Source organism: Anguilla rostrata, chromosome 9, assembly GCF_018555375.3.
Source record: "Anguilla rostrata isolate EN2019 chromosome 9, ASM1855537v3, whole genome shotgun sequence".
In the NCBI taxonomy this organism is placed as follows: domain Eukaryota; kingdom Metazoa; phylum Chordata; class Actinopteri; order Anguilliformes; family Anguillidae; genus Anguilla; species Anguilla rostrata.
This window is the reverse complement of record NC_057941.1, coordinates 45,418,389-45,443,515: the sequence shown is the minus strand read 5'-3', so window position 1 is coordinate 45,443,515 and position 25,127 is coordinate 45,418,389. Positions and strand designations below refer to the sequence as shown.

Sequence of the window (25,127 nt, the reverse complement as noted above, 5' to 3'; positions counted from 1 at the left end):
TTTACTGAACCAAGTATTGTTGTCACCAGTGAACTCACATTCTGAAGAACAATCGTCCAGATCACGTAGTGTATCAGTTCTGAATGTGTTTTGCAAAAAATAGTCATGAAATAATCATGTGCAGTTCCGCATTTAGTATGGAACAACCAAAGCAAAGAAGGGGCACATTCTAAGTTGATTTGGGCATAGGTAGCTATTTTTAGGTGTGTTATAGATACTGGTAAGTAATATCTTTCATACCAGTAGCTAACATTGGAGAGTAAAGAGACTCATGCCAAATAAAACATTCTTTTATTATTTAAATTTATGAATTATTCAAATCAATGCCAAGAAAAAATGGTCTTAAGTGCATAGCATAGTCTACAGATATGAACGTACGCGCTATAACAATAAATCAAACCTCTTAAGTGTTTCATAATTTGGAGATATCACGTACAGTTACGTAAATAAAAGAAACATTTCTGTATAGACGCTCACTTTTGCAACATGTTTTGTAAAGCAATGTAGCTAGCTAATCAGAAAGCCAAGCGCAACAAATGTGCTATTTCATAATATGAACGCAAAAGTTCACTGAAAATGAACCATATCCGCTTCTAGTCGTATATTATTAATCTTTTAACAAGGTTTGTTACAATTAACACGTTTACAGTCTCCAAATGCACTGGATAATGTGACGTCTTTTATATCAGGCAAAACAAAGACTACCATAATTTACTCTATATTGGGGTCCTCACTGAACTGATTGCTTTCTCCTGCACGGACTGCAATGGCGGATTACGATAGCTACGATGACCGAGATCGGGCTTATGGCAGTTTTGGAGGTGGGAGAGGGTAAGAAAAAAAACGATCGTCCATGCAATTCTAACATTGGAGGAGACACTGGCTTAAAATGTTCTCAAAATTGTCTTACCAGGCACTGGGTTTTAGATTTGGCTCGGGTCGGTACAAAGGCCTGTCACGGTCTGCAAGAAGTCCGGGGATGAGAGATACCGTGTGAGATGAATGGGCGACCGAGTTGAGAAACGGATAATAATCGGGGATTGCACGAGCGAGCAAATACGTGCAAGGTGCCAGGTTAGAGTTTTCACAGTTGTTCACCATTTTGTCCAGTCTGAACCGCTGGATAATTGGACGTTATTGCAGCGGGTTTGGCCCAGCACAGGTTCTGTGTTAATGCCGTGCTGGTTACCAGCAGGACACTTGACGCCCGGGGAGCCCGGAGAGGAACGATACACATGGGGCTGCATGTTCTGCAAATCGGCGTCTTTGGGACTGCAAGGAATGTGGGATGTTCGGATGATGGACTGCACTGTTGTTTGCGGTTGCAGTTGGAGGAGAAGTACGTTGCCTGTCGGTATTATTTGTTGACAGGGCAATTAGCCAGGTTATAAGGTCTTCTCAGGCCGAGGTAGTCTTTTTTATTTTCGTTAGGTGGAGTGGTGCTGGACTGGCACTAACTGAATACGGGAGTTTTTCTATACAAATTTTTAAAGTTCTGTCTTTCGTCCTCTAATGTGTTGCCATCCTCTTTACGCGGCACTGCAACTGAAGGACTGTTTGCACGTTTGTTCTGGGGTGTATACGGTCCAGCGAGCACGGGCCTAACATCATTCCTAAAATGCAGCTTGCAGCGAGTCCAGCTGCTGCAAGCGCGCGGTAATACTGCAGTATACTGGTTAGGTTATATGGCATTTTGCCGTATCCACCATGCGTTTTCAGCCCCTTGTTTTTGATTACGGGAACTGGGAAATATTTAGAAATTTAATCCAAATTGCATTTCTCATTTGCTTAACTCCACGAAGTTGAATAAGTGTGTACGTCCAAGTTCATGTTAACTTAAGGTTTCTTTCCTCGCGGACAAATGTCTCCCATGCGCAGATATTCAGTCTAGGTTTTCATCTTTGGTTTGCAGAAGCGTTGTCATCACTATCTATTTTGGCACAAAGTACCTATTGATAGAGGTCATGAGGCCACTGATAATTTGTTGGAAATCAATCGTTATCCCGAAAGATGCCGATGAATCAGAATAGTTTTCAGCTTTTGAAAAGTGGTATCAAAATACTGTAACTAGCATTTACCGTCAAATTAAAATAAGTCAACGGTTAAAGTATACTGTGCCGTAAGAGTTTTTTTTAAATATATTTTTGTATCTGATGGCAGTGGACTATGCCAAAATTGCAATACCGAATCGTGGAGGGTTGCAAAGGTGGACCAATGTGCAGAGTCCTGTAATTTGATATTGGGCTGGAATTCCTCCCTCCCTGCTAGCAACAAGCAATCTATGTGGGTTTGACAACAAGTTAATGAATTGGGTTTCAGTAATATGATGTTTTCCCCTCCATTTCTCCTTTGCAAACTTCATGCTGCATAGATGTGAAGTGCTGACCATATTACATGTGGCGTCTCCATACTTAAGGTGGATATTTCAGTTCATGAACATCCTTTGTGGCATAGCTGGAAAAAATGGCTGATTATTATCTGTTTTCATTTGGGTAATTGGATCCTTTACAGCTTTATTCTCAAAATGAGAACAACATGGATCTATTCTGTGATTTTCCTAGGTAATCAATTGCTTGCAGTAAGTACTTAAGATTTGTGTGCAAGAAATTCCAACTTAATTATGTAATTAGAATAGTTGTAATACAGAAGTGAATTGCTGGAGAAAGTATCTCCCACTTCTGGTACAAAACGGTGATTGTGTGAGTGAGTAAAATGGGGAAAAAAACTGATAAAAGGAGCAGGAAGGGCAGACTGATACTTCTGCCTATTAAAGGAAATGAAATGAAAGTGTAATGTATACATAGAATTGGCTGCTATGCACATGAATGCCAGATTTCTGCACTGGTGAATGACTTTAGAGGAATGGTTTAATTGGAGATTCAGGACTGTGTAGACGAGATGTAGCGATACTTTTGGACTTAAATGTGGGTTGAAGTACAGTGTTTCCTCTGAAATAACACAAAATGTTTGACCGGTATTATGTGGCCTTTACCCAGCTTCTGGCCTGATTAGATGTTCTTCTGTGACAGACAACCACATCAATTTGTCACCTTTGAAAATACCAATGGTGTTTCACCAGTAAAAGCATTTGAAACGAAATAGTGTTATGGAAAACACATTCAGTGGGGAAAAAGCCCGTGTTTTCCTTGTGACCACTCTTTGGGTTCACTTCAGTCTGACAGATGCTTGTTGCACGATTGATTATTAATGCTCGATGTTGCAGATACTGGAACGTGGCTGATGTGGACTGAGCATCTGTGAGATTAATTCGATGAGACTGACAAAACTCAATGAGCCTTGAATGCTGGGATGTCTGTGTCACTCTCTCTCAATGAGGCCACTCAAATGTAACTGAATACTTTGCCTCACCGCTGTGACCCAGTAGCCTGCGTCGCTCCTGAGGGGGCATCAAAATATTATGGAAACTGCACTGTCTGCTGTGTGTACCACGCAGCCCACATTACATCACATTACATTACGAGCATTTAGCAGACACTGTTATCCAGCCCGACTTGCGCAACATTTTACACAGCACTTACATTGCATCCATTTATACAGCTGGATGTATACTGCAGGTTAAGTACCTTGTACGGCAGTGTCTTACCTGTAAATCGAACCTGTGACCTTTAGCTCTTTACCCATTGTACAACACTGCCGCCCACAGAAGTGCCTTTTTATAGTCATTCCCCTTATTTAGTTTTCCGTCTTGTCGCATCATTATTCTAGAGTAACCGAGCTAGCTGTTTTCATTTGCTAGCAGAATTGATGTAGCCTGATCAATTGAAGGACCATGGTAGTTGACGGTTATAGGATTCATCTCCGCTGTATGCAAAAATGGTTTTCCCCTTTTGCAGGATGCGTCAATATTTGGTTTTCCGACTCGGTCATACATTTCTGAATATACATTTGTTATTTATAGGCCCGCAGTGTGTCTGGTGAAACAAGTTCCTGATATTTGGTTTAGTTGTGAGGGTGCAAAAATCATTATCTGGAAAGTAGTTATATATATTACATGTGTTATAAAGAACACGCATAAAATGAGCATCTCTAAGACATTTTGTCTCAGTAGTGAATGATTTTCAGTAGACCATTTTGTGTGAGCTACATTTTGAGTGATGTTCATGGCTAACTGTTTTAACGGTTTTCTTCTAACGCGCTGGATCTGCAAGTCTGTGCTGTTCTTCAAACTGGGCCTCCCTTAAATAGGCAAGAGTCCTGGACTACTGCGAATGTACAAATAAAATCACCACCTGATTTCGCTAATAAGCTTACTTCCTGGACCAAGGAGGGAAAATAATTGGTTGAAATCAGGTGGTGTAGTGCAGAGTTGGGGCTCGCCGGACCTAGAGTTGAGTAGCCCCGCTGTATACCTTCGGTCAAGAATTCACGCTTAAAATAATTTGGCAACGGCGCAATGCAGCCACGTTCATCTCGGGTGGCCGTAATAAAAACCAGCGTGCCCCCCCGCCCCCAGGATCAGGGATGTGAGGCACTGGGTCAGGCGATCCAGTCTAGGGCTCTCAGTCGGTAGCAACGGGAGTGACAGTCAGCCAGTTCAGCCGACAGACCTTCCCATTTTTTGAATGGATTTCGGTTTGTTGATGGAAAATATGTCACCGCCGTGGCTTTTGTTTTTGTTTTTGTTTTTCTTTGAACGAGTAAATGAGCGGCGCAGTAAAAGCGAGTCCTCAGATGGCCGTGGGCCTGCTGCCGGAACGGTGCTGTCTGAAGGGCCGGTTTTTCTGGCCGTGGCCTTTACGGGTGAACGGCCACAAGTAAGGCAGATGTACTCTCCCTCTCCGCCTTCGCCAACGTGTGGTGAGCTTTCTGGCACAAAATGGCTGCCGTGCATCACCCGGGTGGGTGCTACACATTGGTGGTGGGTGAGGTGAGATCATCGCCATCATCACCGTAAAGCACTTTGAGCATTCGGAAGAAAGTGCTATATGAATGCAAGGATATAATCTGCCTGCTGTTCGTGGTTGTCATTCTTTATTAACGCACCAAGGTAGTTTTTGTTCACTGGGAGACTGCTCGGTGGGAAATTCTGTAGGTACCCATTAGGAATTGATAGTGTTTATTCTTAATCTGCAGTGTTATGAATGATTTTTTTTTTATTATGTAGACTTAGGGCTGGAATTCCAGTGGCTTTCCAGGTGAAAAACCTTGTGGATCAAGATTTGTGTCCCTATAAATATTTATCACACAATTGCTAGAGTGATTTAGAGACCTTTTTTTCCCCTTCCCCTTCTCCATACCTTTTTTTCTTTTTTTTTTTTTTGGTCCTGCATCTCCAGCATTGTTTTGATGGGGCTATGTTTTGTGTTGTTGATGATTCCGTCCCTTCGTAGCATATGTGTGCGTGTATGTAAATAGGTGAGGGGTGCATGCGTGGGGCATAATCGACCGTAGCGTTTGGTAACGATGGGCCGTTTCCCGAACAGAAGATCCCGAGGCGGAGGCGGCCCAGGGGGACCCCGCAAACAGAAAGAGCTCCCCACGGAGCCCCCCTACACGGCCTACGTGGGCAACCTCCCCTTCAACACGGTGCAGGGAGACATCGACGCCATCTTCAAAGACCTGAGCGTCAGGAGCGTCCGGCTAGTCAGAGATAAAGAAACAGACAAGTTTAAAGGTACAGACCCCTCTCTCTCTCTTCTGCCCACACCCCCGCCCCCCCATTGGTGCCATGTTTTTCAGGGTTCCACATTACATTAACGCTTGCTTCTGCCAGTGGGGGAGCGCAGCCAAATGTTAGCCAGGTGACAAGATTGCTTACAGATTTGTATTCGCTCCATGCATATTTCTGTTTCAAAGTTTGCTAGCCTTGTTCATTTTGCAGCATAAATAGCAGATGACAGATTTTTCTCTTTGGCTTCTCTGTGTAAATTCGCCTAATGGCTGTAATTGACAAATTCTGTGAATTTATTAACTGTTCAAATTTGATCTTTTTTTTTCCTCTCAGGTTTCTGTTATGTAGAATTTGATGACTTGGAATCCCTAAAAGAAGCCTTGATGTACGATGGTGCTGTAAGTATGCTATGGGCTTAGAAGTTCATATTGCAGTAGCAGCTATATGATGTTGTGTAATTAAGTTAAGTAAAATTGGTTGGTAAGCAAGGTGAAGGGGATGGGGTGGGAGGGGCATGACGGCCAGAGATCTCTGTTCTAAACCCCCCCCCCCCCTCCCCCCAGCCACAAAGGCACATATTCATAATGCATTTTTGAGTTTTGGGAGGACTTGTGCTTTTAGGATCATAATGAATAAGGTTAAGATGTGTTCAGGGGGATACCTGATGCTAGAAACCTTCTGCTCTGAGACGCTTCATGAATACAGGCCCAGGTTTAGTCCCCCCCCCCCCCCCACCCTCAGTCTTGCTGTAGAGCTGTGGTTTCAGAACCTCCCCAGGGGTACCTGAGGAGAGGTTAGTGTACCACTGCTCTAGAGGAACTGTTGCTTCGCTGAAGCACTGCCAGAGAGAAGCCCATCGGCTGGGTGAAATTTATCACCGACGCCCTGCCCTCGTGTCCCCAGCTCCTGGGCGATCGGTCGCTACGGGTGGACATCGCCGAGGGCCGTCGGCAAGAGAAAGGCGCCGGAGGGTTCGGCTTCCGAAAACAGGACGACAGAGGAGGTACAACGCGCCGCGCTGCGTGAACGAGTCTCGCTGTGAGGTCCGGTACAGGGGTGTGACTTCATCAGTTGATTTAAATTCTGGTGATACACGATATACACTTAGAGTGTGTGATATGTTGCAGGTATAATATCAGTCGTAATGATTCAAGAGCAACATTTCATTCAATATTATGTTGATATTGTAAACTGCATTTATAACACTAATACAGTTATTTAAAGACCCACAGAATGCCATGTGCAGGTTCTTTGAATTTAAGTAAGCTAAATGATAAGCTTTAGATCTGAGTGCTGGAAACCTCTATAGCAATGCAACCATATTAAGATAACTTCTGAAATTTTGAAATTACCTCCACAAAGCCAGTTTAGTTGTGTTTGTGTCTGTTTTCATGATATCAGACATATTAGTTTGTATTCAGGTGGATGTTGCTCATTTTACCTTATTTTAAGTGTGCTATAGGCCTGGATGTTTCTTTGTGATGCAGCATTTACACTGTTCTGCATTTGTGCTAAATCAGTCACCTGGAATGTGAAAGTAACACTTTGCATGATGTGAATGTCTTCAGCAGTTCTCATGCGCGTTAAAAATAGCTGCTGGTTTTGACTGCTTCACTAACTTCACACGTTCATTCTTTGCTTTTCATCCTTCGCTTTTCATCCATTCACATGGAATTTTGACTCCTCTAAATCTCGCACTCTGAGCCCTGTGCTTTCCTCTGCTGTTCCTCAACTAGGAGACTCCGGAGTCTTCAGACAGGTCAAATCTCGGCAGGGGATATTCTCAGACTAGGAACTGAGCTAGGATCAGTTTTGCCCCTTTTCCCTCATCATGAATGAAGTTAGGGTGTGGATTGGGAATCCTGGTCTGGGATCAGCACATCTGTCTCTGAAGGACTTCATGAATCTTTACACTCTGAGCTGTAGATTTGTAGCGATTCCTTCCCGCTGCTCTGCTTGCCCTGGCCACCCCTCAGCCAGTGCCGCTAGCGGCCGATTGTTGCTAAGCTCGCTATCCCAGCAGGCAGTGCTCTCTCTCTCTCTCTCTCTCTCTCTCTCTCTCTCTCTCACTCCTGCGGTGCTTAACCGGGCCCTGTCCCTTACAGGCCGAGGAGGCATGCGTGGCCCCAGAGGAGGGGAGCGGGATCCCAGAGATGACTTCGACCAATCGGGAGGAGGTGTGGGAAAAGTGCCCGTCAATTGTTTACGCCCACTTGACACCAATGTCAGGCCCCGTACAGATACTGTGGAACTTTGAGGATGGTGATTAGTCCTTGTTTAGGACTAATTGTTTAGTGCTGCAGCTATGAGTTGGCATGGACCACATCATCTACCTCCACAATTAGGGAATTAGTTCACACATCAAACCTCTGGAAGAGAATTTTGTGAATATGAGATATTTTTAAGCAGCGGTGTTGAATCTTGTTTGCATTGGTGCTTAAATTCATCTTTAAAAAATTTTTTTTTAAAAAAAAAAGGTTTTTTTTGATCTGAGCTCTCCATGGATACACATTGACCCACATCTCATGCCCATTGCCATTGGTCACCTTGCAGGAGTGTTTCGGCCAGTGAGCATCAGGAGAAATGACCTCATCGCGAATCGGCTCCCTTGCTGAATAACTGCTCTGCCGTCGTCTCCCCTCAGGTTTTAGGGAGGACGACTTCATGTCTGGGAGGAGTCGAGGGGGCGGGCGACCCGGAGACCGGAGGGGGGTCGGAGCCGGAGGCGGAGGAGGGATGGGCCGGTACAGAGATGGACCGCGCGGTGGCTCCACGGACTTCAGAGAACCTTCTGAAGGTGTTTTGGGCTCCTTCCTGTTTCCTTTTGAGGCAGTTTGTCCATTTTCAAGTTCCCCAGATTGTCGTGCCGCTCGTGGCTCTGCGAAGTTTGGCTTTGTTATAATTCAGGCCATGCCAAATTCACACACTGGCAGATTGCACTGTCCTGGACTGGAGTGGAATCTTCTTAAAAATTGAACCCCTCTGAGATGTACTGTTAGAGGGCCAAAAAGCCTCTTATTGTTCTAATCCCCCCCCCCCCAATTTTCCCATTGAGTCACTCATGTAGTAGATTATGCCATTTGCCCACATGGCCAACGTTGGCTTGTCTCCATAACCTTGTAACAAATGCACTGTGTACCGTAGAGGTCAGAAACGTCATGAGGGTAAAAATGGGATGGATTTACATTTGAAGAGGCTTTAGGTGTTGTTAAGGTGTTGTTATTTTATGCAGTATGGGACATAAAGTAGGCAAACTCTTAATCTCTCGTAGGACCAAAAAGCTTTTCAAAGGGTAGAGCCCCGCTGGTCTCTCGATGTGACTTGATGGGTCGCGACTGGACTGTGACGTGCGTTTGTCTGCGTTGCGTTTCTGTCCCCTGCAGAGGAGAGGGCTCAGCGGCCGAGGCTGCAGCTGAAACCGCGCACGGTGGACGCCCCCCTGAACCAGGTCGCCAACCCCCACTCCGCCATATTCGGTGGGGCGAAGCCGCGGGAGGAGGTAATTTCCAAAGAAAAGGACTAAAAAAAAAAAAATTTAAAAATTTAAAAAATAAAAATTAAAACAGCCGCAGGGCAGGGGTGGAGCAATGGGACTGTAGAGGATGCTGGGAAACGGTACCGCCTCCGCCATTACTCCCACCCGTCAATCAGACCGAGGCCCCGCCTCCCCCGGGCCCGGTTTCAGCAACATATATATTCAACAAGCAAGAAAACACACACACACACACACACAAACACGCCCACAAAACAAACAAAAACAAAACGACGACAAACAAGCAGCTTGTGAGTGCATGTCCGCCGTTAGCAAGTGGTTTTTAATTACTCCTCCGCTTCCCTGTATCTAGTGCCTGCTCTGTACTGTAGTTACTTTGGGGGATGGACAATTCACACCTTGATTTCTGAGAGGCATACAAACTTCGCTGCTCCAAAAAGAAGGATCCAGTCAGTTTTATTTTATTTTAGTTCGTTGTTCTGGACCGGAGTGAAATGGCCCCTAAAAATTGACAAGCCGAACAGTGTTAAAAGCCAAGCCGTTTTTGGCATTGAGTGTTTGTGGCCTAACCTCTGATGTGCCGTGTTTTATGAACTCAAACTCTTTGAGTTTTGCCTATGAGTGCTTTTTAATTGGCGTTTATTTGTGACTTGACTTTGGTGTGCTAACATTAAAGGGCACCTTGGCTTATTTTGAACAAAGGCTCACCTCTTGACTTTGACGTTTTATCTGTTTACACATTCCTAAATGGACACTATATGGTTCATGGTTAATTATCAAGCAAAGTACTAAGGTATTTTTGTATGGAAACCCAGGCTAAGTTCTTGGTTGGACGATCCAAGAACACATTGAGAAGGTGGGCCATTAAGGCAGGGCAATAAATTTATGGATTTGTCCAATAAAACACTTTCCCTGGGTTTATTTTGTTTAGAGGAAAACCAGTTTCCCTTTAATTGCAGTGGGGAGCTGGGTGTTCATGAGTTGGTTTCGGTGCTTGGTGAGTGGCATTTCAGAGAAGGTCAATCCAGTCACCATGCAGTAATTTCATTTTATATGGAGGTGGCCATCTACACTCAGTGACTTAAATGCATGGCGATTTTTTTATCCTGTTTGAATTGGACTTTAAACTGGTGTGTTTAATATAAATTTTATCTTTTCTTTTTTTTTAATTGTGTACATAATTTACTTTTGTGTAAAATTATGAAGTGGTGCAAAAAAGTCTACCGTTTTAACACAATGCTGTTATGGACAGTGCACCTTTGTTTCTGTATCTCTTTGTGGTGCTGATTTTGTTTTGAATTTTAAAGTAATTTCACATGTTCCTCTTCTATCAAGCCCGCCTGATGTTTTTTGTTTTTTTCTTGTTTTGTTCTCTTAAGAATTAACCCGACCGCGAGGGTGCGTAATTCAAGAAGGCTAGACTGGATCGACCATCTTGTTCACCAAAAATCTTTCAAAGTCTTCTCTGAGGTGCTGGGCCCTCCCCATCCCATTCCATCCCACCACCCTACCCCCCCTCCACCCACCCACCACCCACCCCCACCCCCTTGCATGCCAGCACCAAAGGCAGGCAATTCGGACGGTGGCTTCAGTCGAACTCTGTTGCCTTTGGGTAAGGACCGTGCCGTGCGCCACTTCTCTGTGCTCCTTCTCCAAAGGCATCTTTTCTCTTGTCTTCTGTTCCTCTTTCCCGCATTTTAGGCGCGAATCGGCCGAGGCTGTCCCTGCACGTCCTGACTTTAGGCCTCGTGTCGACCTATTTCGACTCATATTGACATGTTCTGTTTGTGAATGAAGTACTTCACAGTTCCCCTCCACTGTCGTCAGTGTTACGGTGTTAAGTGATTCCTATGTGACGAGCCAACCCAACTTCTAGGTTTTCTTTGAGAAATTCTGGTGTCCATTTCTTTTTTTTTTTTTTTCCTTTTTTCTTCTGAAAGATTTTTGGTTCAAGTCGGCACAATCCAGTTGGTTAAGGTTCTCGGGCCACAAAGGATTGGTTCAGAAGCCCAGGTTAGACCGACAGACTGGTGTGGCTCTAGTTTTTCCGACACGCAACATTCAGCTTGCACAACTAGAGATAGTAATACCCTCAGTTAAAATGCTATCAGTCTGATTTTGGACTAAATGAACTGCCTGGCACTTACAACCTTTTTTTGAAAAGCTTAAAGAATAAATAGGAAAAAAAGCTGCCTGTAAACAGCCCATGTCTAGCAAAACAAAATGGCACCATACAGATCAAGAATCATGATCCTGCTTGGATTCATTATCTGCCTATTGGGCTATCTGTATTTCAGACATTTAATTTTATGAAACGGCATGGATGTACACTCATACGTTGAAACGATCATCCATCAGCCTTTTTTGGTTTTACTTCATTGTTTATGGCAATAATACGCATCACCGTACAGATGCTCAAGAATGTGTTGAAATATTGAAAATGGAAGAAAACGTTTTGTAGGTGGTGTCCCCTTTAGTATGTTTTATTTTTAAAATTAACAATATTTTTTTGTAATATTGTGACATTTAAGCAAAGTGGTGCCCAGTCGTAGTTGATTAGACAAGCAAGAATTTTACTGTAATTTGAATTCTTGGTTTTTTTAAAATTTCCAAATCGGTTTGATTATCAAGGTTCAATGTTATTTCGTCTGGTTCCCAAAGTTGCTTCCATTGTTACTAATGCAGGGCGTTCTTGCAGATTTGTACATTGTTAAGCCAGTAACCTGACATTTCTTTGAATTGTTTTTCTTTAAAAAAAAAAAAAAAGAGCTTCCATGAACAGTTGGTAGCTCATTTTACCGGATTGACATCACAGGCTTGTGGATGTTTGAGATCTGACGCTGACGTGAAATCCAGCTGGCGTGGGACTGGCTGCACTGCGACCAGATCGTTTCATGGCAAGTCACCACAGTTCTTGTGTGCTGTTTTTATGTTTTACAGAATGTCTCTCTCAGAGGGGAAGAAATGTATTCTGCTCACGTAGCAGATTAAGTCTAGCAAAAAAAACACAAAAAAAAAAAGAAAGGCATTCACTCGTTCTTCGGATGGATTTCATACATTCGAGTTAAAGCTCTAATCTGTTGCCATTTCATTACCTCATTACAAGTAGCTTTAGTTCAGTCTAAATGCTGTAAGTCGTTCAGAAGGATAATCAAAGATGCTTGGGTTCAGCCTCATAATAGTGATTCATACCTCACAAAGATATTAATTTATACCTCACACAATGCTAATGGTCCCGTAGGATTACGCGCCGTGTAATCTGTTAACTGTACAAATGAAAAGGGTTTGTGTGTTCTTCGTTCAGTCTTCACACACACGAGCCTGCATGCACAGTTTTTGTGATGTGGCGTTGCTTTGCTGTTGTTAAGGTCTGAGTAGGAAAATCTTGGAGACATGGGATAGCTCACGACCAATATGCACTTGCTGTTAAACTACCCGCCCCCACACAAACACAAATGTATTGACCTGGATTGTTCACTGGAAGCAAACTTGGCGCCCCAGAGTCCTGTAAATGGTATATTCTCTATTTTGCAGGTCTTGTGTGTGTGTGTGTACAATTCCCAGCAGTATGTAGATAGATACATATTTCAGATAATGGGTATGAAGCATTTGTACTGTTGAAGCTAACACAGCCCTCGGTGGTTGAAATTATACCGTGTGGATTTTTCTGATGCAAGACTGTGCTCTCAAGGTCTTGGAAGTGTGAGGAGGGAGGCGGTGGGGTGAGGCAGCAGTGTGTTCTATATATAATGTGCTCTTTTTTTTTTTTTGAGTCGCCACATTGTTTTTTGTCAACCGAGTTGACTTTTTAATGCAAGGAAATCCCAACGCTTCAGACTTTTGGAAGGACTACGAAATTAAGACGGTCAATTTGGAAAGCACTTGGTATTTTGTGAATCTTTTGAATAAAAGAGAACCTCAACTAACCATTGTTTTCTTTGTTGCTGTTCTAAGCAAAATGGCTGGTGTATGGTTAGTTTATTAAAGATGACATTGGTTGTATTGTGAAAACTGTACCATTTGCCAAATTCTTGACTCATTTTTTTCCATCCTTATCCATGTCTATCACCATTTGTACAATTTACATTGTAAAATCAATTCTGATTAATACCGAATGCCATTTGATCATGTTACCTGGACACTTCTAACTGACCTTCAAGTCCGCTAAGGTTGAGTTGCTACTCTTTGCTGTAATACTACATGTGCGCTAGAGTATTACAATTAGATGTGAAACAGGGTAAAAGCTGTGAAAATGTCCTTTTGGAATTTTTCAGGTATGATGAGGGTAGTTACACAGGTTTTCGAGATTTCAGCATGATGAATAAGAGTATTGTATAGTCCATACACGTTTAGTCCTATCGGATTGATAGTCTTGTTTTGAAAAAAGTTGGATATTCTCAAGTCTTAAAACTACTGTGATGAAATACATGAACTCTGTCAATAAATCTTTGCTCTGTACTCTAAAGGTTTGACACAAATCTTGTGGTATTGGTACTTTTTGCTCTCAAATGCACTTCCACAATCACATGGCTCCGCTTGGCTTCAAGTGAACTCCAGACAACGGAATATGCGTAGCTGGAGGTTATGCCATGATAGGACTGCCAAGCAAACCTAAGGGTTGTTTTAGTGTAGTGAATCATGGGAGTTGGAGTCCAGAGCTTGCTACATGTTGTCTAAAGGTGCAAATGCTTGTGACCACATCCATCAGCTGGGGAGAAACAAATGTCGCCCTCTTAAATTGGGTGTCCTGTGAGGCTGGTTTTGGGGCTGAGTTCGTTCAGCAAAGTCATAATCGTGTGTGTATATTGAGGTAAGTCATTCAATAATGTTCCTGATATTGTAATAATATTTCTTTACCAAACTTTAAATTGTCATGCAGATTTCATTGTTTACTACACTTTAAAAAGGTTATTCATCTATGATGGTGAAAAGAATATATAGCAGTTTTATGTTTATGCTAGCAGATTTGTGAACTCAATCAAGTAGATTCCAGTTGAAATGCACTGAGGAAAGGTGCTAAATGGGATGCAATGACCAGCACCATTTTGGACTTTGCGGTGTCAGCTATGAGTTAGACATCCATCCATTGGGTCATTTGTTGCAGTTCACGTAAAGGCCTGCAGAGGGTGACATTATGCCGGTTGCATTCAATTGGCAGTAATGTTGGGTTGCGTTAATCGTGCTTAGCAGACTTGTATCCAGGGTGCCTTACAGTGCAAACACAAGTTTGAAGGTCAGGGATCAAAGTGCAGTAATTCCCTGGAGGGAATCTCTCCCCCAAGAAGTGCAGACTAGACTGACAACTTGTCAACTACCATATTTAACATTAAACTAAGGTATACCAACAAGAAGAAAACTTCCCTGAAGAGCATTGAACATTATACAAATGAGCAAGGAACTGCAGACTGTGAAAATGGGAGTGTTTGTCGTATTATTTCAGGAGTTTGGGCTAGGTAAGAGTGCTAGAGAGGGAGTAGTGATGCAATCTAAAGAGGTATGGCATCTGTTTGCCTCGGGACATGGCCGAGGTCTCTTCTGATTGGCCAGAACAAACCTCAAACATGACTGGGAAGTGAAGGCTTAAAGAAAAATGGGGGGAGGAGGAGCCAGATGTTTCGAGGCTGCGTGGGTTGTGATGATCTTCTGTAGGTATGAAGGGGCTGCCTAGTAGACTGGCACCGAAGTTTTAAACGTGATGCCAGGGGTTTATGGGTATGCGGTGGAGGGCAGTGAAGACGCAGGTCACATGGGTGTGTTTTTTTTTTGCATCTTGCTGTATTGGAGAAGGCTTCAGCCGATTCAACCAGGATTCTAGGTACCCCCTGAAAGTGGGGCAGTGTGGTTGTAGTCCAAAGCAACTGCTCGCCTTGTCTTTGTTGCCTGTCCATAAATCCCAAACCATTTCACTCTAGTACAAAAGCAGGCAGTAAAACGACAGGAGAGGACGGAGAACTAGCGTGTGTGTAGAGACAGCCGCTAGCTCGGGGGTGGGGGTGGGTGTGGGGGCTGGAGATATTTGGCCTTGCGGGGGTGTCCAGTGAGCTTGTGCGCGGATGTGGTGAGGAGTTCAGTTTTGAACAGGAAGCTGTTAAATACAGCCCCCCTGCAGCCTCTCGCCACTCTAGCACCTTTCAGGAGCCCTGCCGACATGGAAGTACTCCGGCGGCCCATCAGATAAAGGTAATGTCCTCAAAAGTGCCCGTTCTTCACTTTGTCCTCTCATGTAGATCTTTGATAAGGTAGCAGGACGGATGGTAATCAAAGGCACAAATGTGAGCTGCAAGCTGATCTGTCTGTAGTCTGGCCAGACTTTGAGCTTGGGCCAATCTTACTTTTTCCTCTAAAAATATTCTAGGTTTTTTTTGTTTGTTTGTTTGGTTTTTTTTTTGTTTTTTTTTTGGGGGTGTTTTTGTATTTTATTTACTTTTTTAATTTTTTAAAAGAATGGCCAAAATCCCTGTCTGCTGTGTAGACCTGTCTAGATGAAATGCAAAGGACATTCGGGCCATCAACCTAACTTGTATGCATAGGTGTGCTGCTAATTTTTAGCCCATGTTCTCCAAGTTAAACGTAAAATCAGGATTGCTTTGTTTCATTGTATATGTATTGTATATGTATTGAAAGAATGTGAAGTTCATATAAAAATACTGATTTCAGAATTGTAGGCAGACAACACATGCCGTAATAGCAAAAGCAACCTTTAAAAAAAAGATTATCCTTAACCCCTTTTGTCTGAATAAGGCAAAAACAAACAAAAAAAACAATAGGAGGGCATATTGTCCATTCTCCTTTTTTAAAAAAGAAAATGCCTCATTTTATGCAATTATTCAGTGCGATAGATTACATCATAATTGTCCAGGCATGTAATGATGGTGAACCTTAAACTGCCAAAGTGGTCCTTTCCTTGAGGAATATCGTAAACATGCACTGCATGTATATTTATACATTGTGCTTCTCCCCAGCCCTCAATAAACTCCTCTTAGTCCTGGGTCATTTCCATTCAGAATTCAATGTAAATATGCAAGCCTTCGATAACTGGCTCGGCTCAAAAATGTAATTTGGCGAAATGACTCGGAAAATCCATTTAAATTCTGTGTTCATTTCGATTCCAAAAATCCACATTTTAAAGAGGTTCAAAGAGTTAAATTTTTCCACGCTGCTTGAGGACCATTATAAGTCATTTTTAGACCAAAGGAAGTTGTGTAGTCACTAAGCAGGAAGGCCTAGCCACAACAGCATACAGCAGGATTCTGATAGTGGCAGCAATGCAGATTTAACATCTCTGAACACTTGGAAAATTCTTAAGCCCTTTCCGCTGCTTGTATATATATGATTACGTTCCTGCTTATACTGTATGTAAAGAATAAAATTTAAGGAAACAAGGAAAACAAGCACAATGCCACTACTACTGTGAATGTGAAAAACTTTCAAAGACACTACTTTCTTTTATTTTTTGACAGCATTTGAAAAGGCGTCGCAATGGGCTTTCAGGTGGTTGAGCCTGTAAAAGCACTCACTACGAGTTACAGCTGGTGACTGTAGTTTTATAATATTGTTTGTTAAGTTCTTTAATTAGAATACTGATAGTTGGCATGACCGCGACTCGATTATTCCAAATTAGGAATAATAATGAATGCATTAATAAATGCTTTTGTTCAGTCCCAAATGGAAGTGGATAATTCATTTTCCTGAGGAAACCAAAAAAGGCATCTCATTTCAATTTAATGCAGGTGTCACTTAGGGGTCATCTAAATAAAGGATAAATTTATAAATATTTATGGAGAGCTCCATAACGTTTGGGACGAAGAGAGATATTCTTTTCTTGATTTGGCTCACAATTTTAGATTCGTAATCAAAAATTCATATGTGCATAAAGTGCAGATTCTAAGAGTTTATTAAAGGGAATCTTTTATACATTTTAGTTTCACCATGTAGAAATTACCGATTTTAATATATAGCCCCCTCCCCAGTTTCAGGGCACCGTAATGTTTGGAACAAATGGCTTCACGGGTGTTTTTGATTAGTCAGGTGCGTTCAATTTCTTCCTTAGTACAGATATAAGAGAGCTTTCTGTATGTAATCTTAATTCTAGGCTTTTGATGGCCTTTGGAGCATGGTTATTGGTGTTTGTCAACATGAGTACCAGATTTGTGCAAATGAATATTGGGGAAGCCATTAGGTTGAGAAATAAGAAAAAAGCAGTCTGAGACATTGGCCAAAACGTAGGCTTACTGTAATCGACTGTTAGGAACGACGTTAAGAAGAGTGCTCTGCTGAGCTCAGTGGTCTCGAAGGGTCAAGTGTGCCAAGAAACACCTCTATGGTTAAAGGCCAACGAATTTTCACCACACTGAAGAAAACCCTCCAAACGCCTCGGAAACAATTTAGAAGGCAGTTGTAGATGCATGTGAGTGACTACCGTTTGCAGAAGACTTCACAAACAGAACAGCAGAAACTATGGTGCGAAATGCAAACCACTAGTTAGCCGCAAACAAAAGGCTGGCCAGGTTACAGGTCGCGAAGAAGTACCTTAAAGAGCCTGCAGAGCTCTGGAAAAAGGACTTATGGACAGATGAGACCAAAATTCACTTGTAGCAGAGTGATGGCAAGAGCAAAGTATGGAGACCGAAAGGAACTGCCCAAGATCCAAAGCATCCATCTCATCTTTGAGACATGGTGGTGGGGGTGTTATGATTTGGGCACGTATGGCTGCCACATGTGGTGGCTCACTTGTTTTCACTGATGTAAATGCTGGTGGCAACAGAACAATGAACTCGGAAGTGTACAGAAGCATCTGATCTTCTCAAGTTCAAGCGAATGCCTCCAAACTCATCAGGCGGCACTTCATCCTACAGCAAGACAATGATCCCAGATACTGCTAATGCGATAAAGGAGTTTTTAAAAACCAAAAACTGGTACAGGCCCGGTCAAACAATTCACATGTGGTTAGAATGTGTACTTCAACCACGTGAATTATTTGATTACAAATCCAAAACTGTGGAGTAGAGAGGCAAAACAGGAAAAAACATGTCTTTGTCCCAAACATGATGAAGTGAATTTTTAAATGAGATCGTAAAACCAGTTTTTTCTTTTCTAAAAGACAGCAAGCTCTCAATTGGAGAAGAAATGCCTAATCACAACACATACCTTCATACCAACAAAGAGATGGGGATTTGAATGGGCGCTGTAAATTTACCATCTCTGTATGTTGGCACTTCAGTGAGCACTACTGCATTGCTTGGACTCAGGGCATGTGTGTTCACCTGTTCCAACTGCAAGACATAACATGAATATTTTGATTACATTTTGCCAAAAGTGGATAGGGATCCATTATTCCCTGGGCCCTACTACAGAGAGTGATGAATTGTCGAAGGAATTTACGGAGAAAAAAAAATCCTTTTCTTTTGTTTTCGCTTGAATAATTCTTGTTTGTGAAGGGGAAAAGAAATGTATATATTTTTACAAGGGCGAAATTCTCCTTTAACATGCTGTTTCTACGCACCCCTTGTTTCATAATTATAGCTTTATTATTTAGAGCCAAAATGTATTTTTATATAGAGCCGGACTCTTCTTATTGCACTGATGTGTGTACATCAGTTTATCGTTTCAGCTTTTTGTCACAGGAACTACAATGAGGTCAGTAATACTTGGTGACAATGGTTTCATTACTCAGAACGGTTTTTTGATCTGTATAGCCCACCTCGAGCCTTCTGGTAGTCACATACACATCCTGTGGTTGACTGCAAGCTGTTTACAGGAAAGCAGTTTGAGCTGAGGCGTTTACCTGGGCGGGCGTTTCTTCGGGTTCGTTTATTTCTTTATTTTATTATTTTATTTTTATTCATATTATTTATTCCCCAATTTATGCGAAGGTTGTCTGTGTAATACATATTTTGGCCCAATTAAGATATAGTTGAGTGTTCCGATTTCTTTGGCTTTTAAGATTGCAATACACTTTTTAAAAGCCCTTATTAAAGCCTTTTAATCATGTTCTATTATTAATTATTGCATACTTCAACTATGATTGTTTGATATGAATTCACATTTATTAAATGATCATTCATGATTAACAACATTATCTTAAATAATGTTATCTTTTTTATTCTCAATGTTGAATTGCAAATCTTGTTTTTTGTTTCATTTTTTCAAGTTTATATTCATGCCTCATGTCTTTAGCTAAACAACTTCCCTCCAGGAAAATATTAATTCATAAATGATTCATTGTTTCCTTCAATGACTACTGGTCATCATTACACTTAAGACCTCTGTGGAAAGGCACTGGCTTTATTAGCTCATGAGGTAAGAGGGGTTGTCTGGCAGTCGGAGGGTTGCCAGTTCAATCCCCCGCCCTGGGTCTGTTGAAGTGTCCCTGAGCAAGAAAGTTAAGTTAAGTTAAGTGTCCCTTAACCCCTAATTGCTCCCAACGAGCTGATTGGTACCTTGCATGGCAGCCTTTCACCGTTGGTGCGTGAGTGTGTGTATGTGAATGGGTGAATGAGAGGCATCAATTGTAAAGCGCTTTGGATAAAAGCGTTACATAAGTGCGGTCCATTTACCACTGATAAATGAAGCAGGCCCTCGCTCCCTCTGTTTCCCACTAGGTGATGGCTGTCTTCCTCAGCCAGCAAGAAGCTGGCTTGGCCGTAGCATCCCTGCTTTCCCTAGGGGTCCTGTGTGTCATGTGTCTAAGCTGTCGTAAGAAACCTAGTGAGTACCGTCCATTTTGCTTCATGCCCAGTGACTTTTTTTTAGAACTCTTCGTCTACTGCCTGGCTACCTTAACCACCAACAACCGTGTGGCTTCCACCTGGGACGGCACACACACGACAGCCATTTCGTGCCAGAACACTCCCCACACATCATCTTAGCATAGATATAACCAAGTATAAAGAATAAATCATACATCTAAATCTGAGATAAGGAAAAGCTGCTACTATTTTTCCAATCTGAATGAAACATCTTCACAAGGGGTTAATGCTACTACTCATGAATTCCCCCAAAAACAATCATTACAGACAATCTGGGAGAAAAATTATGGTAACATTGGGCCAGTTCCAAAATATGTGTATTTTTCTACCGCAGGGATTATTCGTGAAGAAAACGTCATTTATGGCCAGCAACTGGTGTAAGTACGATTTGTGTAATGGGGCAGATCAGTCATCGATTGGAAGCAAGCATAGATCAGATTACTAACTGAGAGTTCAGTTCATTTATCAGGAGGATCTGAATCTGAACATGTCATTGTAATTATGTAACTTCAACGAGGAAATCTAAGAACAAATTTGAGGCCAAATATTGGGTGTTTATGGGAAGTAGAAACTTGTTACATGAGATTTTCTTTTTCCTGTGGTCTGTCTTTTTCCCGCACGTGCCAGAACCAGAATCACTAGCCAATCAACCCCAGACTTGTATTACTTTAACCATTTTGTGAAGAAAGATGAAAAATAAAATTTAAGTGATATGATTATGAAATAGATCTGCTATCACTTGCCGTTTATTTTTCATTTTCTCTTAGCCGTGGAGGTCGTAGGTTTACCGTATTACGATCCAAAACCGGTAAGCAATCAATCAATCGCTCAACCAATCAATTCATTTGCCTCTTGGTTTTAGCCAGGTTAAAACAAACACTCAACTTACAAAAGATACCACATCATGTGGCAAGGAATATACCAATTAGAAATTAAATTAAAAAATGTGGTGTTTTGAGACACCAGGGCCTACACAGTTGCTAAAATATTAAAAACACAAAATTTTCTCGGCACCATGTAAAATAAGGTCATACACAGGCACAATGAAAGTGCCCAAGAGAAATTACAAGCTCAAAGGGTTCTACATAGTAGTATTATCGGCAGTTTCATGCTCTAATTAATCAAATAATTGATGCACAAAACATTTGCATAATTTCATTATGATACACTGCATTAATTCCTCCTTCTTACCCAATGTAGTTGGCTGTGTTCAGGTTAAACAACTGTACGCTAACATTTAAAGTCATTCACTCATTATCATGGCCTCCTAGTTTTGTTTTTCTCTTCTACTCCACAAACGCATATTTTGACATGTACAAAAATATATCACATTCCAGAAAAGGGCTTTGCAAGGTAACAGACTGTACTGAAACTAGAGAGCACACGTACTATGATCTGCACGATATAATTAGCCTGACTGGGTTTTTCCAACTCAACACTTTTGACCTTTTTGACCTTTCATCTTTAATGTGCCTCCTCTTGCTTTTTTTCCAGTTCGACTGAACGCGACGCCAGGAGACCCACCGCCTGCCCCACGGTACGGGCTCCACAGATTCCATCAGTCAGCACTTTGATTGAACTGTATTACAAGGTCCCGTAAAGTAGCGTACATTACTCTCCACTAAAGTGGTGTGCAGCACAGCTACAGTATTGTATTGTCATTCAAGAGTGTTCAAAATATGTCTTCCTTAGCGGTCTCTTTTCTTCTTTCTCAAAATTTCCCTGTGCCATTCCTTCAAAACTAGACCCTGTCTGCATGAGTTATAATACACCCAGTTTTCTTATAGGGTCACAGTGTCAAACGCAATTTCAGCAGTGTTTTTGTTGGAACTGCCAGGGTATTTATTATATGATTTATTTATGATTTTCATTAAGAGGAGATTCAAATGCTTTGATTGTTATTTTAGGGAGTCGAGGAGCTGTGCTGCTGCAGCAGGTAAACATCATTTAAATCCGACACAACATGAACAATTGAAATTGTCTTTGAATGATGCATTTGTTTTGGGTTTTAAGATTCTGATGAAAAACTTCACAAATTCCAACCTGAATTATTCAACCTGAATTATTAAATCAGCGTGTGCTTTGTTGTGCATTATAGTTTGGCTGAGATTTTGGAAAACCAAAACTCCACTATGGTGCTGCTACCAGAAGATGCAGACATTGAGGCATATATATTAGAGTCGTGGAGTTAAAAATCTTCTGCATCAGTTCAGTGAATGTAAAACTGCACCTGTAAATTTGTATAAGAACTAACAATGCATGTTTTGTGATGCACAGAAGCTTCCCCATTCCCTTGTTTTCAATGACAAATACAAATGCATTTATTTTTATTTAATCCCTAGCTGCTGACGACCAACCCAACTATCAAAATATTCATAAATGTAAGTAGCTGCTTTGAACTCCTTATACGGTACCACACAATGTAGTCGTATGAGCTGTTTGTTTTATTTCACAGTTGTGGTATTATCACTGAAAATGTGTTTATGCTCCATCAGTAATGCTTTTTAAAGGAAATCATCAGACTACTCTTCTCTCAATTCCCTTTTTAGCTCATTTGAATGAATTTGACAACATGTATGTGTAAGTACTGCATTCCCCTTATTTCTGAGGATCGTTCATCGTTTGGGTTGGTGTATAGCAGTGAATAACGATTTGCACTAAGGAAGCATGCCTGTTTGTTCTTTTTAGTTATTATAAGCTGTACCTTTCCTGTGGGTCAAGCTCACCAATGCTTTGTTTATGAGCAAAACCTGAAAAATATTAGCTGCTTCCCTTGACTGGATCATTATACACTGAAAAGAACCCCTTGGAAAAATGGTGGATAAGGTAAATGTGTTGGGGTATAAGCAGGAGAAAGCATCAGGATAAAAAACAATATATCCCACAGAAACGTAGCTCAGAAGTTTTATATCCTTTATATCCAGTTATTTATCCATTAAATTGTTATAACTCCACCTTCCACTACAATGTTTAAAATGTCACTGGTATGGGCAGGCTAATCTCTTTACATCACAACAATAAATGTGTGTATCAAAAGCAAAAGAAACCATTTATTATTATTATTATTATTGTTGTTGTTGTTATTATTCTGATCCACTTTTAAAGAATGCTTTGAATCTTTTTTTCCTTTCCTTTGCATTTTGTCATTAGAATCCTAAATGCATCATGCTGTAAAATTGGAATATGTTCTACTACATGCATTCACAAGGTATGCTCAAGACCTGTCTGTTATTTCACAGGAATCCGATTCCAAACTTGGTCTACCAGAACGTAACAAAGCCTGGTCCAAACAAGGGTAAGCAAACGGGGGGCCTGTATCACCAAGCAGGATTACTGAGTAAAAACCCAGAACAGCTCTTTTTACTTCAGTCCATGTTCCAGATCTGGGAGGGTTCAGGTTTTTACTCATTGCAGTTATTCAGCAGTGATCCTGATTCATGATTCAGGCCTCGAGTGCACACATCTAAGTTTACTGAAAAAAAAGTGCGTCCATGTACAAGGGATAGTAAGTAATATCGTAGCGAACAGAAAGCCTCTTCGTCGCTTCAGACGTATTCGGTTCTTCTCGCTTTTGAGTTTTTGCGACATGAAGGCCGATTTATTTGCAAAGGGTCAGAACGAGAGCAGAATGGAAACTATTTGCAAGCGCTCTTTGAAGAAGCAGCAACTCGGTTTAGCTATAATAGCAAATGTCAGGTCACACGACATCCTCTCACTCTGTGTGATCTGGGTAAGGGCGCTGTCTACCGGCCAAACCGCAGAGGTTGTGATGCGAGCGCCATTTTACCTTCAGCTGAACAAAGGACGCCAACGCAGAACGGATACTCGTTCATTAAACACGACGCAGAAGAGAACTGTTTTTAAAAAATTATTTTTTTAGTAATTCAGTCTTGACTGAAATAGTAATCTAGCCATTTACGCACGCACTTATATTTTTAAAGTGCTTTTAGGATGAGTCATATGCCTAAAACCAGGGCCTTCTTGTGTTTTTGTGTATTGTGTAGCCACAACAAATGTTTTATGTCAATTCCTTATCTGTATGTTCCCCTTTTTACAGATGAGGACTCATATTCATACGAAAATGTGTTCCCTACTCTACAGAACGCTGTTAATGAAGACTCTGGTAAGCCCTTCGGTACCGTCCAAATTCTTTCAACAGAGAAATTTATTATTAATTGGATTTTGTCCAAATTGTTATTGAGTAGTAAGGTAATTTTTGGATTTTTAAGTTTTTAGTTGCCACGCCATATACAATGGCCATGGTGTCACTTATGAATAAATGTCACTTTTATTTTTTCTTCTACATTTTTAATTTTTTACCTCGGAATTACAGCATCTAAATTCTAAATACGTTTCCTTATTGTATTCCTAAAGATATAAAAACGAGATACCTTCTTCTAGCTTATTAAATTGTTCAATTGTCCATGCACATTTAGTATGCAGTAGTATGGTTTATTATTAAGATATACGGTTTTTAAACACCATCCAAATGTCCCATTCATTTCATTACAGAGAGTTCCGATTATGCAAACACCAGCTTCCTGGAAGAAATGAAACAGGAAGGTGTGTACATTTTAGCTTCCCTCACCTGCACGGATCTTACTTTAAGCCATTACATAATCCGCACTCAACATTGAAAAACTATGCATATCTCTGTTTCAGAGGAGCCAGATTACGTGAACACTGAAGAAAATAATACCTGACAGTACGCCACCCCCCACCCCCCCCAGTCCAAGATATCGCAAGCCCGTTTACATGAAGAGAACCAAGAGATTGCAAATAATGTGTGGTGCCGATAGGCTATGTACTCTGAAAAGAGTACCAATAACTCCCGGAGGAACTGAAGACAGCCAATATTGCTACAGAATTGAATTAACTTGGGAATGGTCAGACAGCTGCGGAGTGTAATGACCAAGACTACCCGTTCAAATCATTCTGCTCTGTCGACTCCAAGTGACGTACAAGCGTAAACGCAAGCCTCATCTTCCTCGTCTTCAGGAGTTTCGTGTCGAGGTTCTGAGCCAAATCCGTCACCATGAATGATGCATTTCGCTAAATTATAAGGGGCGAGTCAACGAGAACCTTGCTCGAGTGTTGAAACCGGCCCGAAAACCCCCGACTTCTTTGTTTTCAAAATAAAATGTGATTAAGATATATTTGTACTTTTCACTTTTTAGACCAATTCTCAACTGCTTTAATATTAAGCACCTACAGCTAAAAATTCATTAAAAACACACGAAAAGCACAAGATCTA

At 41.5% G+C, this 25,127-nt stretch overlaps 2 protein-coding genes across 6 annotated transcripts; both read left to right on the top strand.

Moving 5' to 3' along the window:
• Positions 1-6: 6 nt before the first annotated feature.
• On the top strand, positions 7-10,192 carry LOC135263927 (eukaryotic translation initiation factor 4H-like). 5 transcript variants are annotated; one of them, XM_064352417.1, is made up of 8 exons: positions 13-220; positions 690-831; positions 5,445-5,635; positions 5,966-6,030; positions 6,536-6,635; positions 7,738-7,809; positions 8,277-8,429; positions 9,016-10,192. In XM_064352417.1, the coding sequence occupies exons 2-8, from the start codon at positions 767-769 to the stop codon at positions 9,153-9,155; spliced, it is 786 nt and encodes a 261-aa protein (XP_064208487.1). In that variant the 5' UTR covers positions 13-220; positions 690-766; the 3' UTR covers positions 9,156-10,192. The 5 variants fall into 5 exon arrangements, with proteins under 5 accessions (XP_064208490.1, XP_064208487.1, XP_064208491.1 ...); XM_064352419.1 differs by having other exon boundaries at positions 21-220; positions 5,448-5,635; XM_064352420.1 differs by lacking the exon at positions 7,738-7,809 and having other exon boundaries at positions 7-220.
• Positions 10,193-15,136: 4,944 nt separating this feature from the next.
• si:dkey-183i3.6 (LAT2 domain-containing protein) lies at positions 15,137-25,123 on the top strand. Its single transcript, XM_064352422.1, has 12 exons — positions 15,137-15,305; positions 19,727-19,832; positions 20,208-20,250; positions 20,641-20,681; positions 21,368-21,410; positions 21,781-21,809; positions 22,216-22,254; positions 22,423-22,453; positions 23,113-23,168; positions 23,931-23,996; positions 24,386-24,436; positions 24,536-25,123. Exons 2-12 carry the CDS (start codon positions 19,730-19,732, stop codon positions 24,574-24,576), a joined length of 543 nt encoding a protein of 180 aa, XP_064208492.1. The 5' UTR covers positions 15,137-15,305; positions 19,727-19,729; the 3' UTR covers positions 24,577-25,123.
• Positions 25,124-25,127: the final 4 nt, after the last annotated feature.